The sequence below is a fragment of the Ranitomeya variabilis genome, chromosome 2, assembly GCF_051348905.1.
Source record: "Ranitomeya variabilis isolate aRanVar5 chromosome 2, aRanVar5.hap1, whole genome shotgun sequence".
Lineage (NCBI taxonomy): Eukaryota > Metazoa > Chordata > Amphibia > Anura > Dendrobatidae > Ranitomeya > Ranitomeya variabilis.
This window is the reverse complement of record NC_135233.1, coordinates 28881991-28904307: the sequence shown is the minus strand read 5'-3', so window position 1 is coordinate 28904307 and position 22317 is coordinate 28881991. Positions and strand designations below refer to the sequence as shown.

Here is a 22317-nt window from a genome sequence, read left to right as displayed (position 1 = left end):
TATGTCTCAGTTCTGGGGTTGTCACGGTGGCTAGACCCGGTCCGTGACCCTGCTGAGGGGCGCCCAATCAACGGTGTAGATGGTGGTGTGCAGTGCAGGTCGTGATGAATAACGAGGACACAGGGTTGCAGTCTCTTTACCTCTTTACTGAAGGCTTCAGGATCCTCAGTCCGGAATACGGTTAACCGGGCTGCCTGAGTCCAGCCGGTCCGATGGCACCTCCAGAGTTCCCTTTGCAGGTGGAAATCTGTGCCTACCTTCTAGCGCTTGTGTTGTAGTCCTTCCCTGCTGAGCTTACGGGATAGTCCTCACAATTGTTGTGTCTGTTTCTGAAGTTCCCTCACAACTCGATTCTGATGTTCTTCTTCGTCCCCCCAGATGATATGGCTAGGACGCACCCGTATGACGGGTAGGCTCGGAGGTCTTCCGGGACCCTAGAGTCGCCCCTCTCCAACTGTTGCCCCCTGTGTCTGCTTAGGTGATTTTGGGTGAGACAGCCCGCCTAGAACTGACTGTCCTGCCGTAGGTTTGAAGTAAGGCCTGGAGCTCAATACTTCCTCGGCGTTTCCGGCCACGGGCTGCGCGCCTCAGTAGGATGTTGCCTCGTCTTACAGCACGACTCCTACTGGTGATTCTCCTTTTTGCGTTGATCTTGTTTCTCACTTAGCACAATAAACCTTGCTTCTTGTCCTTTCTTGGGGTACCGCCGCTATAAAGTGCACGCGCAGTCCCTTAACGTTCTTTCTGCTCACTAGGCCTCTGTCAGGATCCCACCCCTGACAGGGACCCCCCCTGAATCTTCCCCTGCAACACCCTCTGCCACAGGATGTTGCCTGGTTCCAACCCAGTCAGCTTTCTCACTAACTTCCTATCTAACCCCCAGTTTTACCAGATTGTGAGGAGTGGCCTAATACATAGCACCCTTAGCTCCCCCTGGAGGCCAGACTGTGAAGTGTATTGGTGTCTGTGATACCTGCTCAGGTGAACTCCTTCAGTGCCATCAGACGTACCATAGCCCCCCTTAGCGGCGGAGCAACAGTACTGCAACGACCAGGACTCTGGGGCGCTGCACTCCCCCCCGGTTAAATCCAGTACTCCTGGACTGGGAAGAAAACAACAATACATGTCAGCAAAAAGACATACAATTTTGGAAATGCAAGAACAAGTAAATTTGAATAGAGCTTTCCTTTATGGGAGGTGAGGACACTTGAACGTTACAAACATGGTTAAATATTTTAAATAACATACTATAATTAACTTTTCTTACCCAACTGGGTATTCTACTTAGTGCAATTTCTGAACAATGATTTAACATTGCCTTTAAGGACGTATGAGCTGTATCCACTAAAGACCTTCTTATAAAACGCTATAAGGCTAACCAACTTTTCTTCATTTTCCACCTTTACATCTGCAGGACCGCCTGTCTATCTGCCCAGGCCTACTGCCTCTCGCTCTGTTGCAGGACCGCCCCATTCCTCATCCGGGCCTACTGCCTTTCTGCTACTATACACAGTATAGAACTTATCAACCTTCTCTCAGTTCAAGATTGCTGAGCCATCTCTGTACGGCTCCTAGGAGGACTCACCGACTAACCCCGTACGGGTTCACTTCCTGTCCTCATTCTCTAACACATTATTAAGCATTTCTTACAATTAACTAGCTGACTACATATAACTTCTACATGTGAGCATTATTCGACTTTAAGTGCTATTGGTGAACGTTCCCTTTAAGAGGGGACCAAGTCTCTTGGAGGTAGTGCAACTTCTCAAGCTGCAAGTTTGTATACAGCAAGGACTCCGGTACTGTTTCCAGGAACAATTTCTTCGCACAGAGTCCTTTTCTTTGTAAAACCAGTAGAGGGCACCTTTAAGAAGGTGCAAACTATTTACAATACAGTTTGTGAATCATTCACCGTCCATGATTCGGTAGTCTTTATAACGTAGGTGAACAAGGAGCAAAAAGGAAAATAAAAGCAAAAATAAAAGCAATAGGGATCCCGGGTAAACAAAGGGATCCCTTCAAGAATAACCCTAGTCGGGTTTAAAGCAGCAAAACATCAGGAAGACAAACAGTTAACTATGTACAGTTTCCGGTTTCTGAGGTTTAGTTGGATGGCTTCCAGGGCTGCACCTGGCACTTAACCCTTCTTGGTCTGGGAAAAGTGAGGTCCAGGGTTACACCCAGTGTTGGACAAACGCCGTTAATCCGTCTTTCATGTACAGTTAAATCATGCGCAGCGATGGAGGTCTGTGCAGCTTGAGTATGGGCATTTGCTGCAGCAGAGATAGCGGCTGCTGCAAGATCAGTCACTGGAACGGAGTCAGCAGCTGTGGCACTAGCAGTCACTGGAGTGGTGTCGGTCGTCAGGGCAGGGTCGTCCTTCATACCTGCTTCAGATGCGGTCCCTCCGGTGCCGGTCTGCTCTGCCTCTGCTGGGGTCTGGAACGCTGGTTGCAGGGCCTTCTGCTGCGACGTTGTCATCTCTGCTTGCAGCATCCCGCTTTCCGGCAGGGCCTTGCTTTCCGGTTTCGGTGCGCTGGAACTTCTTTCCTGCTCCGGACCAGACGAGGCTGCTGACAGGCGTCTGGTGAGGCTCCCGATGAAGGTCTTCTTCCACCCGGCCTCAGTGCTCAGCTGCGTCCGCAGGAGTTGGTCGCTGAGCTCTTCCACGCCAGCCTGCAGGAAATCAGCATCAGCGGTGGAGGCCTGGTTACGGTGCCCCCCGGGTAGCTGGGGGAGTCCTCTACTCCGACCCCGCGCTCCGGCTCCGGGTGGCTGGCCATGGCGTCCTCCACGTGGCTGGCTTCTTCTTTGTCCTTTTCCCGCTCTCTCCTTCGTGGGTGGTCTCGCTTTCGTTGTCGCCGCCCTCCATTGAGAATTAGGAGGCGGATCTCGGCTGCTGACGGACACGTCCTCACAGCACAGTAATACTTAGACTGGGCGGCCATTGTCTTTCGCGCTCTCCAGCTTGTCTACGCCCACTCCACGCCCTTCTTCTCCTGCGCTCTCCTTAGCGCTGTAATGGCGGCGGTTTTGGCGGGAACTTCTGGCGGCAAGTGGCAATCCACAGTCTTTGTAATAAGTCACAGTCCAAGCACAATAAATCACAGTTCCAAGGCACACATGACCTGATTCTTCAGGCTTAAGTAGATCCTGTTCGTGACGCCAAGTTGTAGCGCCCCCACGGTCGCAGGGCCGAGGGGTACCCGGTACCGGGCCTCTATGTCTCAGTTCTGGGGTTGTCACAGTGGCTAGACCCGGTCCGTGACCCTGCTGAGGGGCGCCCAATGAAAGGTGTAGATGGTGGTGTGCAGTGCAGGTCGCGATGAATAACGAGGACACAGGGTTGCTGTCTCTTTACCTCTTTACTGAAGGCTTCATGATCCTCAGTCTGGAATACGGTTAACCGGGCTGCCTGAGTCTGGCCGGTCCGATGGCACCTCCAGAGTTCCCTTTGCAGGTGGAAATCTGTGCCTACCTTCTAGCGCTTGTGTGTTGTAGTCCTTCCCTGCTGAGCTTACGGGATAGTCCTCACAACTGTTGTGTCTGTTTCTGAAGTTCCATCACAACTCGATTCTGATGTTCTTCTTCGTCCCCCAGATGATATGGCTAGGACGCACCCGTATGACGGGTAGGCTCGGAGGTCTTCCGGGACCCTAGAGTCGCCCCTCTCCAACTGTTGCCCCCTGTGTCTGCTTAGGTGATTTTGGGTGAGACAGCCCGCCTAGAACTGACTGTCCTGCCGTAGGTTTGAAGTAAGGCCTGGAGCTCAATACTTCCTCGGCGTTTCCGGCCACCGGCTATGCGCCTCAGTAGGATGTTGCTTCGTCTTACAGCACGACTCCTACTGGTGATTCTCCTTGTTGCGTTGATCTCGTTTCTCACTCAGCACAATAAACCTCGCTTCTTGTCCTTTCTTGGGGTACCGCCGCTATAAAGTGCAGGTGCGGTCCCTTAACGTTCTTTCTGTTCGCTAGGCCTCTGTCAGGATCCCACCCCTGACAGGGACCCCCCTGAATCTTCCCCTGCAACACCCTCTGCCACAGGATGTTGCCTGGTTCCAACCCAGTCAGCTTTCTCACTAACTTCCTATCTAACCCCCAGTTTTACCAGATTGTGAGGAGTGGCCTAATAAATAGAACCCTTAGCTCCCCCTGGAGGCCAGACTGTGAAGTGTATTGGTGTCTGTGATACCTGGTCAGATGAACTCCTTCAGTGCCATCAGACGTACCATAGCCCCCCTTAGTGGCGGAGCAACAGTACTGCAACGACCAGGACTCTGGGGCGCTGCAGTCTCTTCCTGTAAATGATGTAGATACAGGTAGTACTGTATCCCTATCTCTCCCTGTAAATGATGAGGGTACAGATAGTACAGCCTCCCTGTCTCTTCCTGTAAATGATGTAGGTACAGATAGTACTGTATCCCTATCTCTCCCTGTAAATGATGAGAGTACAGATAGTACAGCCTCCCTGTCTCTTCCTGTAAATGATGTAGGTACAGATAGTACTGTATCCCTATCTCTCCCTGTAAATGATGAGGGTACAGATAGTACAGCCTCCCTGTCTCTTCCTGAAAATTATGTAGGCACAGATAGTACTGCTTCCCTATCTCTCCCTGTGAATGATGAGGGTACAGATAGCACTGCCTCCCTGTCTCTTCCTGCAAATTATGTAGGTGCATATAGTATTGCTTCCCTATCTCTCCTTGTAAATTATGAGGATACAGATAGTACTGCATCCTTGTCTCTTCCTGTAAATGATGTTGATAAAGATAGTACTACTGCCCTGTCTGTGTCTCCTTGCAAATGAGGTAGGTACAGATATTACTGCATCCATTTTCTTGTTCTATCAATTATTGTAAGCACAGATAGTACTGTCTGTTTTACTCCAACCTGGAAAAGGTGGTATCTGGCCAGACAAGGCCATAAATGCAGTGTGTCCAACTTACCTATCACTCCATGCTCCGTTCCATTCCTTATAACCCCATGGGTTTCTCACTCTGACAATCTGGACTGTATCGCCACGATAGGGAATCTGTTCATGACAAGTGACAATCCATTTACCATTTATCTTTAAGGTTTAAAAGTGACAAAAAAGTCCTTTTTCTACATCTATATGTTACCTCTTCAGCTCCGGTCAGGGAATACGCGTGGTTCTTGACCACATTGGTGCTGACGACTATTTCTCCTGTCCCAGAGTCAGATTTCTGTGATAAATGATAAATATATCAGGTCTCTTTATTAACCATATGCAATTTTATTGTTTCCAAGTGAGTTGGTGGCCAAAACACAGACAGCAAATTTCCTTTCCCCTTTAAGGCTCACTACTTAATACCCAATATCCAAGAATGTAACTATAACGGGTAGGGGGTTTCAGTCGCACCCAGGCTCTGGAGCCCAGAAGTGCCCACATAGGTCCCTTTGGCGCATGTGAAGAGATCAATACTATTAAAGACTGAGATTTTGCATTGACACACATCAGCTTGCAGTTACGCCACTGACAATATTGTTGGCGGTCAAGGGTGATGAACCAGTTAACATACAGAATTACAATATTGGGTGCAGTTCTATTGATAGGATACAAATTCTCTGCTTTCATTCACAAAACCAATATTTTATGTTCCTTTAGAGGACGACAAGGATAAATAAAAAATTTTTACTCCCATTTTCAGTGGTTTCTATTCTGGACCCAAACATTGTTCTGTGTGAATGAAAAATAGTCCTGAAACTGCAGTACAATGCCTACACCATCATACAATTGACAAAATAATAGTGCAATACACTGTTGTAACTACCTCGAGAAATAATATACTGCCCGCGTAGTAACATTGCTGCACAATGCCTATGTAAACATCACCATATGGTGCCGAAATAATGCTACCATATAACAATGGCCTTATAATACTGCCATACGATTACGACCAACAGAGATGGCAAGCCGTGGGCACCAAGCTTTTCCCAGCACCCGCTTTAGCTACAGCAGCCAATATCCAGCCCTGACAAATCCCAGGAGACTTACGGTGCTACACGTGAGCAGCGATCTCTTCCTTAAGGCTGTCTGGATGATCTGAAACAAATTCGGTGGAGCGCTATCGAAATAATAGAGTTCACCAATCCCACCGGTGAAGTCCTCCAAAGCCTCTAATGGTACACCTCCCGCAAGTGCTTCATACGACCCATTCACCCTACAAACAGATACAGATTAAAAGGAAACTCCGGCAGAAATGATGGAGTTATGTCATTACGCCCCACCCCAGGTATGGTAATCTATCAACCTTTCCCTGTAAATGATAGTCACATATTGTACCTGCCCATACAGTATATATAGTGCCTCCCTGTATATGATCTAGGTACAGATAGTAGTGTCTCCTTGTCTCTCCCTGTAAATCATAGAATGGTAGAGTTGGAAGGGGCCTCCAAGGTCATCGTGTCCAACCCCCTGCTCAAAGCAGGAGTCACTAAACCATCCCAGACAGATGTCTGTCCATCCTTCTGTTGAAGGAGAACTCACCACCTCTCGTGGCCGCCTGTTCCACTCATTGATCACCCTCACTAAATAATGTAGGTACAGTATGTCTCTCCCGGTACATAATGTACATTCAAATAGTACTGCCTGCTTACCTCTTCCTATAAATAATGTAGGCACAGATAGTACTGCATCCCTGTTTCTCCTTACTACTGATGTAGATTCATACAGTGCTACGTTAATGACTCTAGTTATAAATGCAGCTCCAGTGGATAGCACAGTATCTGAGAGCCTCATTGTGAATTGTGTAGGTACAGATAGGACAGTTTCCCTACTTCTTTTTGTAAATGGTGTAGGTATAGATAGTACTGCCTCCCCGTCTCTCCTTGTACATAATGTAGGTACAGATAGTACTTCCTTTCTCTAGCTGTAATATATGTACTGGGTACAAGTAATACTGCCTCCCTTTCTCTCTATAAATGATGTAGGTACAGATAGTACTGCGTCCTTGTCACTTCATGTGTAGATAATACTGCCTCCTTTTCTCTTTTGTATATGATGTAGCTATAGATAGTACTGCCTTGCTGTAAAATATGTAGGTTCAGATAGTATTGCTTCACTGTCATTCCCTGAAAATGATGTAAGCACAGATAGTACTGGTTCCCTGTTGCTCTCTATCAGTACATATAAGTGTAGCTCCATCTCTTCATGTAAATGATGTACTGTATATATTGGGTCCTGCTCCCCTCTCTCACTCTGTAAGTAATGTGGATCCAGATCGTACTGCCTTCCTTATTACTCTTGACGTAGGTATATATAGTATCCCTGTAGATGATGTATCAATAGATATTACTGCCTCACTGTGACTCATTGGTATGTAGGTATTTATGTAGGTATAGATAGTACACCCTCGCTGTAAGTGATGTAGGCACAGATAGTACTGCCTCCCTGTTTCTCCTTACTGGTAGATACAAACAGTGCCTGGTCACAAATGTAGCTCCATTGGGTGGTACAGTATTTCAGACAGTACAACATGGATTATGTAGGTAATGATGGTACTGCCTCCCTATTATTCCCTGTGAATTATGTATGTACTGATAGTACTACTTCCCTGTCTTTCCCTGTAAGTGACGTAGGTTCAGATAATACTGCCTCGCTTTCACTCCCAGTAAATGATGTATGCACAGATAGTACTGCCACCCTGTCTCCATGTAAATGATGTAGGCACATATAGCACTGCCACCCAGTCTCCACGTTAATGATGTAGGCACAGATAGTACTGCCTCCCTGTCACTCACTGGAAATTATGTAGGTACAGGTAGTACGGCCTCCCGTTAATGATTTAGGTACAGATAGGGATGTAGTAAAATCTCTATCAATGCGCTTGGTAGAATTCACAACTGCACAGGTGATTATTTTAGGGTCTTACTTGGCATAGGCCTTCTCCAGGAGGACGCTCCAGAACTCATTAGCAGTGGTAGACTTGACAAACAGCAGCTTACTTTTCTTTGTAGGAAGCCGATCATCCACTACTACATCCACCCACTCGCCGTACTGCCAGAACTGGGGGGAACAGGTTATCAGTTATTATACAGGAGAATGAGCTAATCTTACACCTGATCCTTGAGTCACGGAGAACGTCATCAATGCAGAGAACGAGAATCTTATACCTGGTCTTGTTGTGGCAACAATCGTTATATTATGGGATTATTTTATTTAAGTATGACGAAAAGATCATCAATGTTATTCAAACAGATGGACTCTAGAACCAACAAAATAACCATTGTTACATGGGACTTTTTTCGACAGGTGGGTGGTGGGTCCTCCCACAGAAAAGTATGGCCACCTCTCCATTACTAACAGTGGCCTATCATTCACCTAGTGACCACCAGCTGCTAGAGTCGCTGGACCCCCACCCTGATCAGCTGATCAATGGGATGGCCACATTTAAAGGGGAGGGCTAAAGTAGAACCAAATACAACATATGATAGGTTACCTTAAAATGAAATATTCCTGCATAGTTGATGTCAAAGCTCTGATCCACGGGGACAACGCGGCAGAGACAGTCGTCATTCAAAGTCAGAGATGCGATGGAACAGAGAAACCAGCAGTCACCTGTACAGAAAAGCCTTTTATGGGGCAACGTTTTGAAGACATCAGATATACAGGGCACGATGTATCATATAGTATATCCATTTACCAATATTAGTTTTAGTGTAGTGATGAACACGACTTACCTAACGATCCCTGCCGGACATCTGCGCGACTCGCGCCTTCATTAATAAACTGTGGATTGGGTTTTATTTTCTGTAAGAGATGAATAATATAAGAGAGGATTATATTATTACTAGATGGTAGCCCGATTCTAACGCATCGGGTATTCTAGAATATGTATGTAGTTTATTTATGAAGATTTTAGAATAATATATTGAATACACAGGATTCGGCCGGCCGCGGCCAATTAGCAAAGCTTGGTTCAAATCCCGCTCCAATTCGCGGCTGGACTGCGCCTGTCGCTGATTGTTCGCAGCTGGCCATGTAGTATATAGCACAGCCACGTAGTATATAACAGCCCATGCACGCAGTGTATAACACAGGCCACGTAGTGTATAACACAGGCCATGTAGTGTATAACACAGCCCACGTAGTATATCGCACAGCCCACGTAGTACATTGCACAGCCCACGTAGTATATTGCACAGCCCACACAGTATATTGCACAGCCCACGTAGTACATTGCACAGCCCACGTAGTATATTGCACAGCCCACGTAGTATATTGCACAGCCCACACAGTACATTGCACAGCCCACGTAGTACATTGCACAGCCCACGTAGTACATTGCACAGCCCACGTAGTACATTGCGCAGCCCACGTAGTATATTGCACAGCCCATGCAGTATATTGCACAGCCCACGTAGTACATTGCACAGCCCACGTAGTACATTGCACAGCCCACACAGTATATTGCACAGCCCACACAGTATATTGCACAGCCCACACAGTATATAGCACAGCCCACGCAGTATATTGCACAGCCCACGCAGTATATTGCACAGCCCACGCAGTATATTGCACAGCCCACGCAGTATATTGCACAGCCCATGTAGCATATAGCACAGCCCACGCAGTATATTGCACAGCCCACGTAGTATATAGCAATGTGGGCATCATATCCCTGTTAAAAAAAAAGAATTAAAATAAAAAATAGTTATATACTCACCTTCCGTTGGCCCCCGCTTCGCACCGATGCTCCTCGCGCGCCTGGTCTCAAGAGGCATAGGCAGCGTCAATAGTAAAAAGTTGGTCACACAGGGTTAATAGCAGCATTAACGGAGTGCGTTACACTGCGGCATAACGCGGTCCGTTAACGCTGCCATTAACCCTTTGTGAGCGCTGACTGGAAGGGATTATGGAGCGGGCACTGACTGCGGGGAGTAAGGAGCGGCCATTTTGCCGCTGGACTGTGCCCGTCGCTGATTGGTCGTGGCTGTTTGCCGCAAACAATCAGCGACTTGGGATTTCCGTTACAGACAGACAGACAGAAAAACAGACAGAAAGACAGACAGATGGAAAGACAGACAGACAGAAAGAAAGACGGAAGTGACCCTTAGGGTATGTTTCCACGTTCAGGAAACGCTGCGTTTTTTACGCTGCGTTTTTCCGCAGCGTCAAAAACGCAGCATCCAGATGTTACAGCATAGTGGAGGGGATTTCATGAAATCCAGACTCCACTATGCGTGAAAAAACGCATGCGTTTTTGCCGCGAAAACGCATGCGTGGTGCGTTTTTTCTAAACGCAGCATGTTGCTACTATGAGCAAAACACACAGGTGACCTGCCAGTGACCTCAGGTGCAGTTTTGGTCAGGTTTTTTCCTGCATAAAATCCTGACCAAAGCCTGAAGCAAAACTGAACGTGGAAACATACCCTGAGACAATTATATAGTAGATTACAGCTTTCTATGTCTGGTAACCCATCAGATGGAGGAGCTTCTTCCTGACAGTTTCCTTTAGATAGCAACACCAACATGAGGGAGTTTCTCATACAAATCCCATAATAAATCCATTGTCAAAAAGCCGATACACCCGCCAAAACCTCCCTAAATAATGATTAGTAATACTATTTGTCTATAGGAAGAAATGGACGGTCCGGGTAACAGTATATACAATAGTATCTGCAGTAGTGATGAGCGAGCGTGCGTGAGTGGAGATTAGTGCGAGCGTGCTCGGATAAGGTGTTATCTGAGCATGCTCGTGTGCTAATCGAGCATTTAGGCGTGCTTGAAAAACATGTTCAAGTCAACGCAACTGCATGTCTCACGGTTGTTTGACAGCCGCAACATATGCAGAGATTGCTTAACAAATAGTCAATCCCTGAATGTGTTGAAGCTGTCGAATAACCATAAGACATGCAGCCACGGCGACTCGAGCATATTTTTCAAGCACGCTGAAATTCTCGATTAGGACACGAGCATGCTCAGATAACACTTTATCCGAGCACACTCACTCATCACTAATCTGCAGCTGTCATCGGCTTGAGTGCACCATGCAGGTGGCCAACGAGCTACAGGTGGATCCAAAACAGTGACCGATAACCAATGGCGCTGAAAATATAGCAAAACTCAAGTTCCCAGTCATGGGGCAAGCTGAGAATAGTAGTTTTGTAACAGCTAAATAGCCATAGATTGGAAACCACCGATCTGGAGCCATTGGTGGGCAGCTGCCAAGAGCTGGTGCAACGTGTAATGTACAAGAGTCTCCAGAGAAGTAATCTCAAACCTACTCCCAGCATGCTGAGGCTATGTGCGTATAGGTTTTTTTAGGTGTACTTTTTTGTAAGAGTTTTTGGATCGGAAACTGAGCAAAAACTCCATATTTTCCAGGAGGATTTGGAGAGTTTTTGCTTAAAAAATTCTAAAATATACTCAGTGTGCTCATACCCACTGATCCGAAACTCTCAAAATCCTCTTCAAAAACTCAAAATTCCACAAAATGTGTACACTGTAATTTTGCTGAACTATCAGAGCAGAAAAAAAGCGTAACTTCTAAGTTTTTCAATAGTTTTGAGTTTTTCAGGAAGATTTGGAGAGTTTTTGCTCAGTTTTTTTTTCAGTGATTATGTGTACACAGTTTTTGTTGCAGATATGTAAGGAGATGGACATATTGCCCACGTCCCCCCTTGAAGAAACAAGTATATTATTGTGATGTATAATGCGTAATGTGAATTGGGACATGCGTTATTAATGCTGGTAATGTGTAATTATGCTGGTAATGTGTGATGCAGGACAGTAGGGAGAGCAAGAGTTTAGCTCGGGACTAGCCCAGAGAGGGAGGTGCTGAAAGGAAAGTGACAGTTTCCTGTTAGAATGTCAGAGAGGCCCCAGAGTGTGTAGTAAGAAGACCTAGGGTCCAATGTGAGCACTGCCGCAGTTCGTGGGTGTTCCCTAACTGTGAGAGGAGCCCGAGATAAAAGGATAGTGTGATGAGGAGAAGAAACGAGGAAAGTGATCAAAAGACATTGTGAATTTCCAGAGACGGGTCCTAGGAGAGGACGGATAGCTGTGTGGCCCACAGTTTATACCGGTAATTCAAAGAGGTAACGGGCCTAAGTGGGACAGGGTACATAAGACGATGAGAGTGCCCTGGGTGGGAGATCCAGAGCGTCAGAAAAAGAGATAAGTAAGGCCATAGTGGTAAAGTAGCTCCCTTAAGGGAAAAAAGGACGCGGAACAACGGGTCAACCATAGGACTCTTAACCCCTTCCCGACCTTTGACGCATACGCTGCGTCATGAAAGTCGGTGCCAATCCGACCTGTGACGCAGTGTATGCGTCATGGAATGATCGCGTCCCTGCAGATCGGGTGAAAGGGTTAACTCCAATTTCACCCGATCTGCAGGGACAGGGGGAGTGGTACTTCAGCCCAGGGGGGGTGGCTTCACCCCCCCGTGGCTACGATCGCTCTGATTGGCTGTTGAAAGTGAAACTGCCAATCAGAGCGATTTGTAATATTTCACCTAAAAAACTGGTGAAATATTACAATCCAGCCATGGCCGATGCTGCAATATCATCGGCCATGGCTGGAAATACTGAAGTGACCCCACCCCCACCCCACCGATCGCCCCCCCAAGCCACCGATCTGTCCCGTAGTCCCCTCCGTCCTGTGCTCCGCTCCCCCGTCCTCCTGTCCGCTCCCCCCGTGCTCCTATGTCACCCCCCCGTGCTCCGATGCCCCCCCCCCGTGCCCCGATCTCCACCCCCTTATACTTACCGAGGCTCCCGGTGTCGGTCCGTCTTCTCCATGGGCGCCACCATCTTCCAAAATGGCGGGTGCATGCTCAGTGCGCCCGCCGAATCTGCCGGCCGGCAGATTCGTTAGAAGTACATTTTGATCGCTGTGGTAGGTTCTATCACAGCGATCAAAATAAAAAAAATAATAAATAAACCCCCCCTTTATCACCCCCATAGGTAGGGACAATAATAAAATAAAGAAAATATTTTTTTTTATTTTTCCACTAGGGTTAGGGTTAGAACTAGGGTTAGAACTAGGGGTAGGGTTAGGGTTAGGGGTAGGGTTAGGGTTACGGGTAGGGTTAGGGTTAGGGGTAGGGTTAGGGTTATGGCATGCGCACACAGTGCGGATTTGGCCGCGGATCCGCAGCGGATCCGCTGCGGATTGGCCGCGGATCCGCAGCGGATTGGCCGCGGATCCGCAGAGGATTGGCCGCGGATCCGCAGCGGATTGGCCGCTGCAAATTCGTTGCAGTTTTCCATCAGGTTTACAGTACCATGTACACCTATGGAAAACCAAATCCGCTGTGCCCATGGTGCGGAAAATTCCGTGCAGAAACGCTGCGTTGTATTTTCCGCAGCATGTCAATTCTTTGTGCGGATTCCGCAGCGTTTTACACCTGTTCCTCAATAGGAATCCGCAGGTGAAATCCGCACAAAAAAACACTGGAAATCTGCTGTAAATCCGCAGGTAAAACGCAGTGCCTTTTACCTGCAGATTTTTCAAAAATCGTGCGGAAGAATCTCACACGAATCCGCAACGTGGGCACATAGCCTTAGGGTTAGGGTTGGAATTAGAGTTAGGGTTGGAATTAGGGCTAGGGTTGGAAATAGGGTTAAGATTAGGCTTGTGGTTAGGGTTACGGATAGGGTTAGGGGTGTGTTGGGGTTACAGTTGTGGTTAGGGTTGGGATTAGGGTTAGGGTTGGGATTAGGGTTAGGATTAGGGTTAGGGTTGGAATTAGGGTTACGGGTGTGTTGGGGTTAGGGTTGTGGTTAGGGGTGTGTTGGGGTTAGGGTTGTGATTAGGGTTATGGCTACAGTTGGGATTAGGGTTAGGGGTGTGTTGGGGTTAGTGTTGAAGTTAGAATTGAGGGGTTTCCACTGCTTAGGCACATCAGGGGTCTCCAAACGCAACATGGCGCCACCATTGATTCCAGCCAATCTTGCGTTCAAAAAGTCAAATGGTGCTCCCTCCCTTCCAAGCCCCGACGTGCGCCCAAACAGTGGTTTACCCCCACATTTGGGGTACCAGCGTACTCAGGACAAACTGGGCAACAACTGTTGGGGTCCAATTTCTCCTGTTACCCTTGCAAAAATAAAAAATTACTTGCTAAAACATATTTTTTGAGGAAAGAACAATTATTTTTTATTTTCACGGCTCTGCGTTATAAACTTCTGTGAAGCACTTGGGGGTTGAAAGTGCTCACCACACATCTAGATAAGTTCCTTCAGGGGTCTAGTTTCCAAAATGGGGTCACTTGTGGGGTGTTTCTACTGTTTAGGCACATCAGGGGCTCTGCAAATGCAACGTGATGCCCGCAGACCATTCCATCAAAGTCTGCATTTCAAATGTCACTACTTCCCTTCCGAGCCCTGACGTGCGCCCAAACAGTGGTTTACCCCCACATATGGGGTACCAGCACACTCACAACAAACTGGGCAACAAATATTGGGGCCCAATTTCTCCTGTTACCCTTGTGAAAATAAAAAATTGCTTGCTAAAACATCTTTTTTGAGGAAAGAAAAATGATTTTTTATTTTCACGGCTCTGCGTTATAAACTTCTGTGAAGCACTTGGGGGTTGAAAGTGCTCACCACACATCTAGATAAGTTCCTTCAGGGGTCTAGTTTCCAAAATGGGGTCACTTGTGGGGTGTTTCTACTGTTTAGGCACATCAGGGGCTCTGCAAATGCAATGTGAAGCCCGCAGACCATTCCATCAAAGTCTGCATTTCAAATGTCACTACTTCCCTTCCGAGCCCTGACGTGTGCCCAAACAGTGGTTTACCCCCACATATAGGGTATCAGCGTACTCACAACAAACTGGGCAACAAATATTGGGGTCCAATTTCTCCTGTTACACTTGTGAAAATAAAAAATTGCTTGCTAAAACATCTTTTTTGAGGAAAGAAAAATGATTTTTTATTTTCACGGCTCTGCGTTGTAAACTTCTGTGAAGCACTTGGGGGTTGAATGTGCTCACCACACATCTAGATAAGTTCATTGGGGGGTCTAGTTTCCAAAATGGGGTCACTTGTGGGGGGTTTCTACTGTTTAGGCATATCAGGGGCTCTGCAAACGTAACATGATGCCCGCAGACCATTCCATCAAAGTCTGCATTCCAAAACGTCACTACTTCCCTTCCGAGCCCCGGCATGTGCCCAAACAGTGGTTAACCCCCACATATGGGGTATCAGCGTACTCAGGAGAAACTGGACAACAACTTTTGGGGTCCAATTTCTCCTGTTACCCTTGCAAAAATAAAAAATTATGGGCTAAAAAAATATTTTTGAGGAAAGGAAACACATTTATTATTTTCACGGCTCTGCGTTATAAACTTCTGTGAAGCACTTGGGGGTTCAAAGTGATCACCACACATCTAGATAAGTTCCCTTGGGGGTCTAGTTTCCAAAATGGAGTCACTTGTGGGGAGTTCCTACTGTTTAGGCACATCAGGGGCTCTGCAAACGCAACCTGACGCCCGCAGAGCATTCCATCAAAGTCTGCATTTCAAAACGTCACTACTTCCCTTCCGAACCCCGACGTGTGCCAAAACAGTGGTTTACCCCCACATATGGGGTATCAGCGTACTCAGGAGAAACTGGACAACAACTTTTGGGGTCCAATTTCTCCTGTTACCCTTGGGAAAATAAAAAATTGTGGGCTAAAAAATCATTTTTGAGAAAAGAAAAATTATTTTTTATTTTCATGGCTCTGCGTTATAAACTTCTGTGAAGCACTTGGGGGTTCAAAGTGCTCACCACACATCTAGATTAGTTCCTTGGGAGGTCTAGTTTCCAAAATGGGGTCACTTGTGCGGGAGCTCCAATGTTTAGGCACACAGGGGCTCTCCAAACGCGACATGGTGTCCGCTAATGATTGGAGCTAATTTTCCATTCAAAAAGCCAAATGGCGTGCCTTCCCTTCCGAGCCCTGCCGTGCGCCCAAACAGTGGTTTACCCCCACATATGGGGTATCATCGTACTCAGGACAAACTGGACAACAACATTTGGGGTCCAATTTCTCCTATTACCCTTGGGAAAATAAAAAATTCTGGGCTAAAAATCATTTTTGAGGAAAGAAAAATTATTTTTTATTTTCACGGCTCTGCGTTATAAACTTCTGTGAAGCACCTGGGGGTTATAAGTGCTCACTATGCATCTAGATAAGTTCCTTGGGGGGTCTAGTTTCCAAAATGGGGTCACTTGTAGGGGAGCTCCAATGTTTAGGCACACAGGGGCTCTCCAAACGCGACATGGTGTCAGCTAACGATTGGAGCTAATTTTCCATTCAAAAAGTCAAATGGCACGCCTCCCCTTCCGAGCCTTGCCGTGCACCCAAACAGTGGTTTACCCCCACATATGAGGTATCGGCGTACTCAGGAGAAATTGCCAAACAAATTTTAGGATCCATTTTATCCTGTTGCCCATGTGAAAATGAAAAAATTGAGGCTAAAAGAAATTTTGTGTGAAAAAAAAGTACTTTTTCATTTTTACGGATCAATTTGTGAAGCACCTGAGGGTTTAAAGTGCTCACTATGCTTCTAGATAAGTTCCTTGGGGGGTCTAGTTTCCAAAATGGGGTCACTTGTGGGGGAGCTCCAATGTTTAGGCACACAGGGGCTCTCCAAACGTGACATGGTGTCCGCTAGCGATGGAGATAATTTTTCATTCAAAAAGTCAAATGGCGCTCCTTCCCTTCCGAGCCTTACCATGTGCCCAAACAGTGGTTTACCCCCACATGTGAGGTATCGGTGTACTCAGGAGAAATTGTCCAACAAATTTTAGGATCCATTTTATCCTGTTGCCCATGTGAAAATGAAAAAATTGAGGCTAAAATTATTTTTTTGTGAAAAAAAAGTACTGTTTCATTTTTACGGATCAATTTGTGAAGCATTTGGGGGATTAAAGTGCTCACTATGCTTCTAGATAAGTTCCTTGGGGGGTCTAGTTTCCAAAATGGGGTCACTTGTGGGGGAGCTCCAATGTTTAGGCACACGGGGTCTCTCCAAACGCGACATGGTGTCCGCTAAAGATTGGAGCCAATTTTTCATTGAAAAAGTCAAATGGCGCTCCTTCCCTTCCGAGCCTTACCATGTGCCCAAACAGTGGTTTACCCCCACATATGAGGTATCAGCGTACTCAGGACAAATTGGACAACAACGTTCGTGGTCCAGTTTCTCCTTTTACCCTTGGGAAAATAAAAAAAATTTCGCTAAAAGATCATTTTTGTGACTAAAAAGTTAAATGTTCATTTTTTACTTCCATGTTGCTTCTGCTGCTGTGAAACACCTGAAGGGTTAATAAACTTCTTGAATGTGGTTTTGAGCACCTTGAGAGGTGCAGTTTTTAGAATGGTGTCACTTTTGGGTATTTTCAGCCATATAGAACCCTCAAACTGACTTCAAATGTGAGGTGGTCCCTAAAAAAAATGGTTTTGTAAATTTTGTTGTAAAAATGAGAAATCACTGGTCAAATTTTAACCCTTATAACTTCCTAGGAAAAAAAAAATTTGTTTCCAAAATTGTGCTGATGTAAAGTAGACATGTGGGAAATGTTATTTATTAACTATTTTGTGTCACATATCTCTCTGGTTTAACAGAATAAAAATTCAAAATGTGAAAATTGCGAAATTTTCAAAATTTTTGCCAAATTTCCGTTTTTTTCACAAATAAACTCAGAAATTATCGACCTAAATTTACCACTAACATGAAGGCCAACATGTCACGAAAAAAACAATCTCAGAATCGCTAGGATCCGTTGAAGCGTTCCTGAGTTATTACCTCATAAAGGGACACTGGTCAGAATTGCAAAAAACGGCAAGGTCATTAAGGCCAAAATAGGCTGGGTCATGAAGGGTCATAAACTCTTGGTCTCCCTCCTTGAACTGTTCAACACCTCGTCCTGGCAAACCAGTAACATCGGTTACATGCAGCCTGCATGGGCATAGTTCCCTCACACCACAAGTCCACACACCAAGGAAAGACCCACTAACTTCAGGTATCGTGCCAGGGCATAAGAGAAGCGTACCTCTCCCATGGCTACCGTCCCGTGGAACATTACATATACTGAGAGGAAACTGAGCAGAAACTGCCAAATCATCGTCCAAATCTCAAAAACATGGAGTTTCTGCTCAGCATAGAGTGTGAAGAATGAACAAGTAACATCTTTTATCTGCTCCCAGGTATCTGAGCCCTGCAGTGGTTAAAAGAAGTTGTGAGATGGATCAGACCCATTACAAGATGTCGTCTGCACATGTCCTAAGGCTATGTCCATATTGAGTTTTTACTAAGCATTTTAGGAGCAAAAACGTGCACCCTGAGTCTTTTTGCTGTGTTTTTTTTTTTTAGACAAAACTGAGTAGGACCTCCAAGTCTTTGAGAAGCTTTGAGGAGGATTTGAAGACATAATTCTCAGTTCCATTTTGGTTTCTGCTCCAAAACCTCGAAGAAAAATTCCATGTGGACATAGCCACTAACTGGAAAATCTCCAAATCCTCCTACATATCTCAACGCTCCACAAAAACATTACGCTTCTGCTCATTTTCAGCTCCGACAACTCACCAAAAAGACTCTGTGTGCACATAGCCTTAGAGTTGTAGTCTTGTGACAGGCAGAAATTCACAAGTGATGAAAGTAAGACATAGATTATACTTGGGAAATAGAATGAATACGCCCAATAAAATAAAGAGAGGTCAAGATAGCAGAATGATCCATAGTATAAATGTATCATTCAGTGTTTCCTCACCGACGGTCTTTTCCACTCAAGTCCTTGAACTTTCTCCGAGTTGGGACCCAGATCCTTAAATCCGAGAGACGACCAAGCGGCAGGAAATGTTGGGTCCTCGAATAACGTCCCAGAAGCCAAGCACTGTGCCCTCAACTCCTCAAAGTCTTGGTTTAAGTATTTCTTTGGGGTCTTATTGGCCCCAATACCTAAAGCTGTGGCTCTGTCCTTGGCCAGTTTAGCAGCTACGCCTGCCATAGTACCGGGCTTCTGTGTGTAGGGAGACTGAAGACTATAGAGAAGATCTCAATATATATGTATATAGTCAGTAAACCAGGTGTAATAAATTACCCGAGGACATAGGGGAGGAGGAAACAGCTGGAGGAATTCCTGACTAGCAGGGTATAGGGCGTGTAATTGTGGTAGTAACGTCACTGTCACATATCCACATATCTGCAGGAGAGAGAAGGTCACTATTATGAATCTCCACCTTCTAATCTGATGATCTTTTCTCTCATCCATAAGCTGAGACTAAAATTCAGCTCTGGCAATTGCAAGCATGCTGTCCTCTACCTGCTTTCATAGATGGGGGTCTCTATTGGAAATATAACCCTGCCTGATACCAGAGGAAATACAAAGTAACTGTAATTTAGATGTAATTCCAAAATTAATGACAAAATTCTATATTATCATGATAATGCTTCTGAATAAATCCAGTAGAGCAAAACGAATATCACCAATAATACCGCCGTACGAGGATAAATAATACTTCCACACTATGACATAATACCACCACATAGTGATCGAATAATTCCACTATACTGATCAACAAGATAATCACAGTATATAAAGATCAATTTTACTGTGATGATGATGATGATGATGATAAATGCTGCAATATTAGAGACAAATAATAAAATAATGCCGCCAGACCATAATAATAATTGTATTTCTATAGCACCGAAATATTCTGCAGCACTTTAAAATTTAGTAGGGACGTGTACAAACAATAAAGACATCACAAAGTAACACATAATTCAACAGTTACAGGAGGAGCGAGGGTCCTGCTCACAAACTGTATAAAAATAGAGGGGACACAATGGGTAGAACGTGCTGTTATACATGATCCAGCCATCATTATAATAAGGCATTTCATATACTAGAAGCTACATAGCTACAGAGAGGATCTGTCTAAGTACAGTCACCAAGTGCTGTTGGGGGCATGGACACAGACGAATAGGAGAGACTAGATTGTGAGGAAAATTTAGAAAAAGGGAACAGGAGTTAGGTTAGTGAAGTGAGACGATACGCCTCTGTCTAAAGAGGTGTATTTTTAAAGCATACTTAAAAATGTAGAGGCTAGGAACTAGTCGGATTGTCTGGGGTAGAGCATTCCAGAAAACTGGCGCAGCACGAGAGAAGTCTTGGAGACGTAGGTGCAAGGTTTGGATTATGGAGGATGTTAGTCATAGATGAGTTGCAGAATAGAGGGTAGGATGATAGACAGAGATGAGGGAGGATATGTGGGGCGGTGCAGAACTGTGGAGAGCTTTGTGGGTGAGAGTGATAAGTTTGTATTGTACACTGTAGCGGATGGGTAACCAGTGCAACGACTGGCACAGGGTGGAGGCATTGGACAGAAATACAACTCTGGCTGCTGCATTCAAGACGGATTGGAGAGGAAAGTTTGGTTAGAAGGAGAACAATCAGTAGAGAGTTGCAGTAGTCCAGACAAGAATGAATAAAAGTGACAGAAGAGTTTTTCAAAGGGGAGAAAAGGTGGAATTATGGAGATCTTGAGGAAATGAAACTATTTGACCGCAAAACGCGCGTTGGGGTACGTGGCCGAGGTCAAGGCGGGACAATCTACGGAGATGGGTAATTATTAATATGATGTTTGTGCAGGAATGGTAGGCATACAAAGCGATGTAGTGATGACTACATTGATGGTACTGTGACTTGTAAAAAATTTATGCACTTTATGCTAGTTATATATACTTTAAGGCACATGTACCTAATAAAGGGTCAATTTAACATATGTATTTATATACATGTATTCTCACTTTCTCTGTTTGCAATTTCTTTCAATATATCCTGACCTTTTCTTCGTCTGTTGTTTACACCTATGGATTTAATCACTGATCTACTATGAAGGAACCCATGTAATAATTGTTTGCATTATTTGTACTGGATTTTGTTCTTTAATAAAAAAAAATTGTATTTTTGGTATATTTTTTTACTCTTTTTTCTCCTTATTATGTATGTTCATTTTATGGAGTGCATTTTATGGGGCGACTTGTGCACATACCCTTTTTTGGGAAGATTGGAGTTGGCCTTTCAGGATTCCTATTCTGAACCAGCTTTATCTGGTAGAGCTGCCAGGAATTTCCGAAGAAGAAAAGGGGAGACTGAGAGTTTATAATGACTATATGATATTTTATGGAACTTGTGGTCTCTTCAAAGAGGTCCATAAATCTAAAGGGATGTGGGGATGTTCGCATTTTTCCTTTGAACACTTGTGGGTAGAGGAAAATTATCGCTGCAGGAAAACGTTCCATTCACCTTGTTAGTGTCTGTGCATATAACAGCGGGGGTCCCCTTTACTAGTCAGACCAAGCTCCTCCAGAGGAACCGGTGCACTACATGAATGGTCCGTTGATGTTGTGTAACACGTCCTCCCCTCACCCGGGCAATAAAAGTATTGCAGTGACGATTAATTAGGGACATCAGACGCTCGGACCCTTCACTATAAGGCATACTAAGGGCCAGTCAGTGTTGCCAGACTATGTAGATACATGCTCTCTATTGGTAACACCCATTTGTCAATTTATTCAGGAGTAATAAATGGGCACAAGACAGAGGTATAAGAAGGGATGGTCCAGAATTGGTATTTCTTGAGGAAGACCGGTATCTACTAAAATAAGTCATGTCAGGAGCGGGGGACAGATATTTGCACCCGTGCCTGCAAGGACTGATCATGTTTGGCTGCTTCTTTGGCAGCTTTGTTCTCTTCTTGTAAATAAGTTGTTGTTTTTTTTGCTGTTTCTTGTCTGGTATGAAGGCAGGAGGTGAAAGCATTTACTGATGGAGAGATAAAAGTCAGGGCTGGGACTGTTGCACTTTCTACCTTGTAAAATCTGGAGGTTTCAACAGGATCAGTTCTAAAATGGCATTTATGAGCCCTGGAGCCTCAGCCCAGTAAAAATGAAGCAACTTTACTAATAGTGAGCGGATCTATCTGGCAGCAAAGAATTAGTTAAGATTGTAAGAAACTCAGCTGCGATAAACACTGTGGACAGAATTATTAGCAGCTTGTTTCCCTCAAGCAAAAAGGACCAAAAAATAGATTTATCCGACTCTGAAAAGTCACAAATTCTTACAGAGGACTCAGCTCAGTAAATTGCTCAGATATTGGGATTGTAACCGTGGGCTAGGTACTCGTCTCTTACACCTCAGCTTGTTACATGAAGGTGGGGGTCCCGGCTGGGTGTGTAGGCTTCGTCTATGGGGGCACTACCGATGACTTTGGTTGGCCAGGACCAGATGTTGAAGACTTCAATGAGGGAGACAACCAGTCAAAAATAATCTTTTTACTGAGCGACATCTTGATGGGG

The 22317-nt window shown here is 45.3% G+C and overlaps 1 protein-coding gene across 1 annotated transcript in view; it reads right to left on the bottom strand.

Moving 5' to 3' along the window:
• LOC143804273 (calpain-8-like) overlaps nucleotides 1-19020 on the bottom strand; it is a 53421-nt gene extending 34401 nt beyond the window's left edge. Inside the window, exons 1-7 of the mRNA XM_077282207.1 lie at nucleotides 18725-19020; nucleotides 8703-8772; nucleotides 8462-8580; nucleotides 7895-8028; nucleotides 6019-6184; nucleotides 5123-5206; nucleotides 4949-5034 (exon numbers count right to left, since the gene is read on the bottom strand). Coding sequence (XP_077138322.1) covers nucleotides 4949-5034; nucleotides 5123-5206; nucleotides 6019-6184; nucleotides 7895-8028; nucleotides 8462-8580; nucleotides 8703-8772; nucleotides 18725-18961 — 896 coding nt within the window. The 5' untranslated portion in view covers nucleotides 18962-19020. The remainder of the gene's footprint in view (nucleotides 1-4948; nucleotides 5035-5122; nucleotides 5207-6018; nucleotides 6185-7894; nucleotides 8029-8461; nucleotides 8581-8702; nucleotides 8773-18724) is intronic.
• Nucleotides 19021-22317: the final 3297 nt, after the last annotated feature.